At 42.2% G+C, this 10,344-nt stretch overlaps 1 protein-coding gene across 2 annotated transcripts in view; it reads left to right on the forward strand.

Moving 5' to 3' along the window:
* The window catches only part of LOC110535674 (cadherin-7-like), a 145,541-nt gene extending 135,578 nt beyond the window's left edge, over positions 1-9,963 (forward strand). For both annotated transcript variants that reach the window (XM_036935435.1, XM_021620823.2), the window contains exon 11: positions 8,493-9,963. In XM_036935435.1, coding sequence (XP_036791330.1) covers positions 8,493-9,025 — 533 coding nt within the window. In that variant the 3' untranslated portion in view covers positions 9,026-9,963. The remainder of the gene's footprint in view (positions 1-8,492) is intronic.
* Positions 9,964-10,344: the final 381 nt, after the last annotated feature.

The raw sequence follows: 10,344 nt of genomic DNA on the forward strand, positions 1-10,344 counted from the left end.
TAGGTGCTCTTTTTTTCCCTCTGGTTGCGCATGTGACACGCTGGTAGAAATGAGGTAAAAAGTGTAATATTATTGTTCTTGTCTCTCGACCTGGCTTTGATGAAGCATTGGACTGTAGCAGATGAGCTACATGAATGTTGACAAGGCGATGACCAACTTCAACTCGGTAAGTCAAATTACCTCTGCAAGATCGCACCTGAGTTCCACAGGCGATTGAAATTACATACCATCACCCTCTCTCCCTCTTTGAATTCTCTGACAGTCTTTGTGTGTCTGTCATGAGCTCTCTTCTGCTGTAGCTTGTGCTTTGCCAAAGTGTTTGACAAGTCTGGTTTCAACAATGTCAGGCGGGTATGTGGTTGGCATTTCAGAAACAGTTCAGCTGGTGTACATTCCGTTATTGTGTGTGGTGTGGTACTCTGTGTGGTGCCTTTGGTAGCTGGGCACCAACTGAACCTCGAATTTAGTCCAGGCCCTCTTATTAAAGGTTTGCACGGCTCTCTCCACTGCTCAGTTTTTTGCCGGATGCTAAGGTGGTCATCATTGTAAATAAGAATTTGTTCTTAACTGACTTGCCTAGTTAAATAAAGTTTAAATAAAACACAATACAAAATACTCTGTTGTTCTTGAGAAACATTTCAAAATCGTTTGAGATGAAAGGAGGGCCATTGTCCAGGACGAGCTCTTTGACTAGTCCAAAGGATACAAACAGGTGTCTGAGAATATTAATGGTCTTCTCAGCTGTGGTCAGTTGAGTAGGGAACGCTTCCATCCACTTGGAATGTATATTGTCAACAACAAGGAAATGTTGCTTGTCAATCTCGACGTAATCCACATGGATGCGTTCGCATGGTGTAGCAGCCCAGGACCATGGATGAAGAGTTGTAGTAGCAGGCTTGTTGCAAACAGCTTCACAGTGTGAGTAGTGTCCCAGAGCTGAGGTAATTTTTGGGGCCTTGCTCCGCTCCTGAACTATTACGAAGTTTGTGGCAAATTTGTCCACATTGTTGCATCCGCTTCATCAACAGGTGCAGGCTGATACAAAGTGTAATTGGTCTCCACAATGTGAATAAGCATTCAAGACTTGCAAACAGCGTCTGCTAAAGAGCAAGTGGCTTGCCCACTACGACACAGAGATGAAGAGACTCGCGTGTGGAGCATCTCCATATGGAGTAGGAGCCCGTCATCTCACATGTTCTACCATCAGGTGAAGAACACCCTATCGCATTTGCATCATGGACTCTGTCACCAAGTGAGAAAAATTATACTCAAATTGAGAAGGAAGCCCTGAGAATAATATTTGGAGTGAAGAAGTTTCACAAATACCTCAATGGAAGGAAGTTCCAACTGCTGACAGATCATGAGCCTCTGTTGGCCATCCTTGGATCAATATCAGCCATACCAACCCTGGCTGCACTTTGGGCTCTGATATTGCTAGCCCACGACTATGAGATTGAGTACAGGCGATCCAGTGATCGCTCAAATGCCAATGCACTATCAAGCTTACCATGCAAAAATGACACCGACAGTGAAGATGATTGAGCAGTATTGCAGATCTCTCTCATTGACGGACTGCCCATATCTGCTTCAGACATAGCGGAGGAAACGAGGAAAGACCCTGTGCTTTCAAAAGTTTTGGATTTAACATTGGCCGGCTGGCCAACCTTCGTAAACGATGATAACCTTCACCCATGCATAGAAAATAAAGACCAGCTGTCTACTGATCAAGGATGTGTTCTGTGGGGATCAAGGGTGGTGGTGCCTCACAAATTCAAGAGAAGACTTATCTGATCTGCATGAGGTACATCCAAGGATCACTCAAATTAAAACTCTCGCCCGCAGTTATCTGTGGTGGCCTGGACTGGAACAGGACATTCAGCAGCATGTAGGCCACAAGGTGCTCTTCGATGGTTGGTGCTGACACGAGGATGTCATCCACAAAGCACACAACATTGTCTATGCCATCCAAGACCTGATCCATTGTGTGTTAGAATAACGCTGAAGCTGTCGAGATTCCATAGGCCAAGAGATTGAATCTGAAAAGCCCATTGTGTGTATTGTTGGTTAGATACTGTTCTGACTCCGCATCCAGCTTCAGTTGCTCATAAGCGAATGACAGGTCCAGTTTACTGAAAACCTTCCCACCAGCTAGAGTGGCCTTGAGAGTTTCAGTCAGTTCTGCATAGGTCAACTCCACTGCTTTTACTGGTTCAATGAGACCTTTCAGCAATCCATACTCAGTTGGACCCAAAACACTGAGAAATACGCCTGGTTTCTTTTCATTTTTGATTTCATTTGCAGCCAGCCAACGCTCCAAACGCTCTAAATAAGAATCTAAATCCTCTTTTGTATTCTGGTACTTGACCAATGGTTGACATTTTCACAGTTAATAGTTCAGTTTTCACATTTCTTGTATTCATTTTCAGAATTTTCATCAAATTCTTCACTTTCTCCAGTTCAGAAGATTCTGCAATTTCTTCATTAGCTGCAACCATTTGTAATAATTGTGGCAAAGAAGGGGGTCGAGTGATAAATGGCAGATATGTGAGAGCAGAACTAATAAACGGGCTCTGCCCGATCACTAAAATGGCCACCCCTGTGAGAACTACAGATCACAAAATGGCCGACCCCCAAAACTACAAGTCCCAGAAGCAAGGGGAACCCTCAGAAGGTGGAGCCAACACACAGATAAAGGGTCAAGAAAAACCAGGAAGAGAGAGAGAGAGTGCTGGAAGGATCTATGAACAATAGAGAAAGAGACAATAGAGATTGGCTGGATTTACCGTGTATGAGCTGGATTGTTTTGGACTTACCTGTTGGCGTTTGGACCTGGACCTACCGAGAACCCGATTCGTGTACCGAACCCTGCTATCCTTGACCTCGCCTATGGCCTGGGTGGACCAGGACGGAGAAACAAACACACAGGTACTGTCCTGTTCGAAAGAACTCTCATTCTTGGGTGATTTGGTGACAGTTTACCACTTAATTTGTGACACGCTCCTAACCTTGAAGAGGTTTGCCACATAATGTACACATTGTTCCGGTTACTAGTCCAACGCTCTAACCACTAGGCTACCCTGCCGCCTTCTTTATATGGTGGCAATCAGAAGACATTCATTTACTCAATAAATTATCCTTTTGTTCGATAAAAAGTCTCTTTATATCCAAAAACCTCAGTTTGTTCGCACATTTTCTTCAGTTATCCACAGGCTGAAACGCAGTCAAAACAGGCAGACAAAAAAATCTAAATTGTATCCGTAAAGTTCATAGAAACATGTCAAATTATGTTTAAATTCAATCCTCAGGTTGTTTTTAGCCTAAATGATCTATAATATTTAACCGGACAATAACGTTGTCAATATAAGAGATAAACAAGAAATGCACTCTCTCGGGATTGCACATGAAAAAGCTCTGCGACACGGTAGGGCCCACTCATTCAGACTGGTCTTACTCCCTCATTTATAAGAATACAAGCCTGAAAACAATTTCTAAAGACTGTTGACATCTAGTGGAAGGTATAGGAACTGTAAATTGAGTCCTAAGTCAATGGATACTGTAATGGCATTGAATAGAAAACTAGAAAACCAACAAAAATACTACTTCCTGAATGGATTTTTCTCAGGTTTTCGCCTGCCAAATCAGTTCTGTTATACTCAGACACTATTTTAACAGTTTTGGAAACTTTAGTGTTTTCTATCCAACTCTACCAGTTGTATGCATATCATATCCTCTGGGCCCGAGTAGCAGGCCGTTTAATTTGGGCATGCTTTTCCTCCAAAATTCCGAATGCTGCCCCCTACCCTAGAGAAGTTAAGGCGAAGCATTCCATGCGATTATCTGAGGACAGCACCCCGCTTACAAACGCATGCAAACATTTTACAACCAAGTAAAGGAATAGAGATAAAAATAATCACTTACGAAGATCTTCATATGGTTGCAGTCACAAGAGTCCCAGCTACACAATAAATGTTAGTTTTGTTCGAAAAAGTCCCTCTTTATATCCCAAAAACTCTGCTTTGTTGGCGCGTTTTGTTCAGTTATCCACTGGCTCAAAGGTGGTCAAAACATGCAGAAGAATACATCCTAATAGTACTGGTAAAGTTCGTAGAAACATCTCAAACAATGTTCTATAATTAATCCTCAGCTTGTCAATTGTCTAAATAATTGATAATATTTCCACCGGACAATAGCATATTCAATAGAAATGAAAAACCACAAAGGGCACGTACTCGGTCATGCGCGCAAACCAGCACTGCATGATTCTACAGTCCACTGACAGAAAGGTCTCATTCGTCTTCATTTATTTAGAAAACAAGCCTGAAACAATGTCTAAAGACTGTTGACATCTAGTGGAAGCCATAGGAACTGCAATCTGGGTCCTAACCCATTAGATACTCTATAGGCATTCAATTGAAAATACCCACATAAAAAAAAATCCCACTTCCTGGATGGATTTTCCTCAGGTTTTCACCTGCCATATCAGTAACAGGCAGTTTACTTTGGGCATGCTTATCATCCAGACGTCGAAATACTGTCTGGGCCACTCAAGAAAATTAAGAGACTTGACCCGAAGCCGCTCCTGCGTTGTCTTGGCTGTGTGATTTGGGTCGTTGTCCTGTTGGAAGGTGAACCTTTGCCCTAGTCTGAGGTCCTGAGCTTTTGGAGCATGTTTTCATCGATTTTCTGTCTGTACTTTTCTACATTGATCTTTCCCTCATTCCTGAGTAGTATCCCAGTCCCTGCAGCTGACAAACATCCCCATAGCATGATGCTGCCACCACCATGCTTCACCGTGGGGATGGTGCCAGGTTTCCTCCAGACGTGATAGTTGGCATTTAGGCCGAAGAGTTTAATGTTGGTTTCACCAGAGCAGAGAATCTTGTTTCTCATGGTCTGAGAGTCCATTAGGTACCTTTTGGCAGACTACAAGTGGGCTGTCATGTCCCTTTTACTGAGGAGTGGCTTCCATCTGGCCACTCTACCATAAAGGCCTGATTAGTGGAGTGATGCAGAGATGGTTGTCCTTCTGGAAGGTTCTCCAATCTCCACAGAGAAACTCTGTAGCTCTGTCAGAGTGACCATCAGGTTCTTGGTCACCTCACTGACCAAGGCCCTTCTCCCCTATTGCTCAGTTTGGCCGAGTGGCCACATTGGTAGTTCCAAACATCCATTTAAGAATGATGGAGGCCACTGTGTTCTTTGAGACCTTCAATGCTGCAGACATTTTTTGGTAACTGTAAGGGTCCTTTGTAGCTGGTGTAGAGAGTCATGGGGAAGTTCCAACTAGAGTCATGTAGGACAGCAGAATAGAGTAATCAACGTTCTTTACTCAAAAAGACAAATATACAAAGTAACATTACGAGCCCACAGACGGACTGAATTACAATAAACAATCACTCACAAACACAACATGGGGAACAGAGAAAAGTGGATCCGCGGTAGCAAGAAAGCCGGTGACGTCGACTGCCGAACGCCGCCCGAACAAGGAGAGGGAATGACTTCGGCAGAAGTCGTGACAGTAACCTTCCCCACATCACAGTGCCTCGACACAATCCTGTCTCAGAACACTACGGACAATTATTTTCAACTTAATGGCTTGGTTTTTGTTCTGACATGCACTGTCACCTATGGAACCTTATATAGACATGTGTGTGCCTTTGCAAATATTTTCCAATCAATTGAATTGACCACTGGTGGACTCCAATCAAGTTCTAGAAACATCTCAAAGATGATCAATGGAAACAGGATGCACCTGAGCTAAATGTCAAGTCTCATAACAAAGGGTCTGAATATTTATTTAAATAAGGTATTTCAGCTTCGTATTTTCTAAAATGTCTAAAAAAGTGTTTTCGCTTTGTAATTCTGTTGTAAGGTTCTGTATTTATTTTCTTAGTCAACCTTGCGTTCTGTTTCGTTGTGTTCTTGAACGTAGCCCTGTTTCTTTGTATTCTGTTCTTGAACGTAGCTCTGTCTTCATTTTTGATCATTGATTTCACCTGTGTTAGTTACTCACCTGGTCTCATTAAATCCTTATTTAGTTCAGTTCATTCTGTTTGTGCCTTTGAGGTATTGTTTGTTTTGACTCTACTAAGCCTTTTCCTAGCTCGTTTGTGAGAACCAGTTATAGCCTTCAGTCCTAGTTTCAATTCACCTGCTTGTTTGCCTACCTGTGTATGATGAAATAAACACCTGCTGTGCGCTGCGTGTGAATCTACACCTTTTTCCCCCCTGTGTTTTCATTACAACTGTACCTTCTATGTTCTCTGTTTGCTGTGTTTTTACCCTACCATGTTGATTGCTACCTAATTTCAGACTTTTGTGTTCCAGTTCCTTATATTTGAAGATGTAGTTCAATAATTATCCTTTTTTCTAATGCGTTTTTTTTCCTAATATTTATAAATACGATAAATAGAAAGTAAACTTTGTTCAGATGTAGCCTAGTGCGTAGAGCTTTGGGCCAGTAACCAAAAGGCTGCTGGATCAAATCCCCGAGCTGACAAGGTAAAAATATGTTGTTCTGCCCCTGTACAAGGCAGTTAACCCATTGTTCCCTGGTAGGCTGTCATTGTAAATAAGAATTTAGGCCACTTAAATAAATTAAGAAAGAGGCCTAGCTTATTTAAGTTGCCATTGCCTAATATATTTTATTTATGCTCATTGCATATTTATAAAACACAAACTAGACAGCTGGTTTGACAGTCTGTGGCTAAAATGTTGCTAGCGCTAACCGCGTGTGACAGAAACTGAGCATACGTTTTCCAGAATCAATATTCATTGACACTCCTGTTTTAGTAACATCTGCTCTTTGTGCAGTTTGAGGTTAAATTATTGTCTATTACAGTAAAACAATGTCTCAATGTGTTTCGGTGTCCATAAAACTGTTTCTGTTGGATCAAATCTCAAATGCAAATAGTGAGTTGAAACCGCTTGTTGTTAGAGAGGAAGAAGTTAAATGTAATCTTTGTTCTTGTAAGTGGCAGAGGGAGGGGTTTGGTGTGTGTTTGTGTGTGTGTGTGTGTGTGTAAATGGGAAGGTGCACAGTCACAGCAGAATAAGGCTTCATGGTCATTATATAAATAGGCCGATTTCCTTGCCCAAGCGTAAATTAGCATAATAAAAAAACTCACAAAATCATCTGTAGCCTCCGAACTGTTGAAATGGAAAGATGAGAATCTCACGAACACAATGGTGTTCTCCGTTTTGCTCTACGGCCCCCACAAGCATCTTGGGACTTATCTGAAGACGGTACAGCCGATCTGCCAACTTCTGTCTGTGGCAACCAAACAGTTTTGGCTACACACTAATAATGCCTCTATGGAAAGGTGACACTCCCACTAACATGTACATGTACATGTTGGTTGTTCTACTCTAGGATGCCCACAGGCCTCATAAGACTCGTCTGAAGGTCCCCCGGTACCAGTTGAAAAAAATTAATGGAACTACAGTGATATCGGAAAGTATTTTGTTAAGTTACAGCCTTATTCTAAAATGGAATATATATATATATATATATATGTATGTATGTATGTATGTAATTGCTGCCAAAGGTGCTTCAACAAAGTACTGAGTAAAGGGTATGAATACTTATTTAAATGTGATATTTCAGTTTTTTATTTTTTATGAAGTAGCAAACATTTGTTTTTGCTCAGTCATTATGTGGTATTGTGTGTAGATTGATGAGCAGAAAAAATCATTTTAGAATAAGGCTGAATACTTTCCGAAGGCACTGTATAGGTATATTTGTGTGTATGTATGTATGTATGTATATATTTAATTATTTTTAACAGGCGGTGCTGCAGCACCCCAAATTCCCATGGCTACGGATACTATAGGCCTCTATGTAGAAAAAAAGAGGAAGACACAGACAGAGATGCTTTTTCCTAAGAGAAAGAAAGAGAGAAAAGTGATCAGACAGAAAGAAAAGCAGCAGGGAGCCATGCTGTCAGAAAGTAGTCACCAAACAGCAGTCAGAAGAATCTCCATTCATCTGTGTCTTCCCCACCCCCTACATTTTCTCTATTATTACAAGGTGTGAAGCGGTGTTAGCATTCGCTTTCCTGGTGGCTTCACACTAGCCCGCTGAATCCAGACACAGTTAGGGGAAGAAATATGGGTCCACAGAGCGATATTTCACTGGCACCAGTGCGACATTGATGGATGACGGATCATTAGACATTTGCCAGTTTGCTTTGGTGTGGAGAGTTATTTTCAGCAATAATATATGGGACTAGGGATTGGATGGGAAGTTCAGAAATTTTGTTTTTGGGACGTAGAAGTAGCGCGCAAAATGGAGGATAGAGGAGAGAAATGTATTGATGCAAGGATATATTCATCTGAAATTATTAAACATTTCATTTTCACATTCATCAAATATGGGATATTATTTAATGTAGATGTATCAACCTAAATGTATTATGCCTTTATATTAAAGAAAAGGTAATTACAAGTATTCTAAACTCCTTTCTCTCTCTCTCTTCTCTTCCGTTGTTCAGTGATGGTGCTGATGATCATGTCGATGCGTCAGAGGAAGAAGGAGCCATTGATTCTGGAGGAGGAGAGGGACGTGAGGGAGAACATCGTCCGCTACGACGATGAAGGTGGAGGAGAGGAAGACACGGAGGCCTTCGTCATGGTAGCCCTCCGCAACCTCAACGTCATCATAGACCCCAAGGTCCGGCGAGACGTCATCCCTGACACCCACACCTTCTTCCCCTACCCAACGTCCTCCTCCTCGCAGCCTGTCCACAATACCCTGCCAGACAATGTGGTGTTCCGAGAGTTCATCTGGGACCGCCTGAAAGATGCAGATGTTGAGCCTTCAGCTCCGCCATACGACTCTTTGCAGACGTACGCCTTTGAGGGGAGTGGCTCTGTAGCTGAATCCTTAAGCTCCTTGGAGTCGCTAAGTACAGACTCAGAGCAGAACTATGACTATCTCAGCACCTGGGGGCCACGTTTCAAGAAGCTAGCCGACCTGTATGGCAACAGCGACGGCAATAGCAATGGTAACAGCATGCTGTCATAGCCAAAACTTTCCTGAACTTACACAACAAATATGTTATGATAGTCTGGGGTGAGAGTCTGTGAAAACAAAGTGAGATAGGAAAAATACAAGTGACTTCAAAGGTTAGGTTTGTTTATGTGCCTTGGATTTTGGATTTTCAAAAGGGGTGACTTGGCAAGTTTTGATAAGTCATTTCAAAAGTGAGTTGACTGAAGAGCAAAAACATTAAAAGGTTTCATAGTTGTGCTGAGGTCCAGCGTACATGATAGGCTACAATATATTTATGTAGAGAAACCTGTTCTCTCAATCCTGACATGGGCACAGACCCAGCAGTCTTGCATTGATGCATTCTCTTGCTCTTTTCGTTTAAAAAAAAAACTTTTCTCCTGAAGTGCCCAGTCCCGGCCGGCTAATCGGTAGAGTAGTCACTCAACTATTAATTTGAAAGTCATGAAGAGTGTCAATATTTTGTTTTTGTTCTGTGTTTTTCACAGAGACTATGAAGAAAATGTATTAAGTCAGACTCACAGAGAAAAAACAATCATCAAATCAAATTTTATTGGTCACATACACATATTTAACAGATGCGGGTGTAGAGAAATGCTTGTGTTCCTAGCTCCAACAGTGCAGTAATATCTAACAAATCACAACAATACACACAAATCTAAAAATAAAATAATAAGGACAAGCAATGTTGGAGTGGCATTGACTAAAATACAGTAGAATAGAATACAGTATATACATATGAAATGAGTAAAGCACTATGTAAACAGTATTCAAGTGATTAGCGTTCCATTATTCAAGTGACCAGTGATTCCATGTCTCTGAATATGGGGCAGCAGCCGGCTAGTAATGGTTATTTAACAGTCTGATGGCCTTGAGATAGCGGGGTGAACAGGCCATTGTTACAGGTGGTTGATGTCCTTGATGACCTTTTTGGCCTTCCTGTGACAACGGGTGCTGTAGGTTGTCCAGGAGGGCAGGCAGTGTGCCCCCAGTGATGGGTTGGGCAGACCGCACCACCCTCTTGAGATACCTGCGGTAGCAGGCGGTGCAGTTGCTGTACCAGGCGGTAATACAGCCTGACAGGATGCTCTCAATTGTGCATTTGTAAAAGTATGTGATGGTCTTAGGGGCCAAGTCAAATTTCTTCAGCCTCCTGCGGTCCCGTCGATGTGGATAGGTGCATGGTCCCTCTGCTTTTTACTAAAGTTCATGATCAGCTCCTTAATTTTGTTGATGTTGAGGGAGATGTTATTTTCCTGCCACCACTCCGCCAAGGCCCTCACCTCCTCCCTGTAACCTGCTTCGTCATGGTTGATAATCAGGCTTACTATGTT

This window comes from Oncorhynchus mykiss, chromosome 11 (genome assembly GCF_013265735.2).
Source record: "Oncorhynchus mykiss isolate Arlee chromosome 11, USDA_OmykA_1.1, whole genome shotgun sequence".
NCBI lineage: Eukaryota > Metazoa > Chordata > Actinopteri > Salmoniformes > Salmonidae > Oncorhynchus > Oncorhynchus mykiss.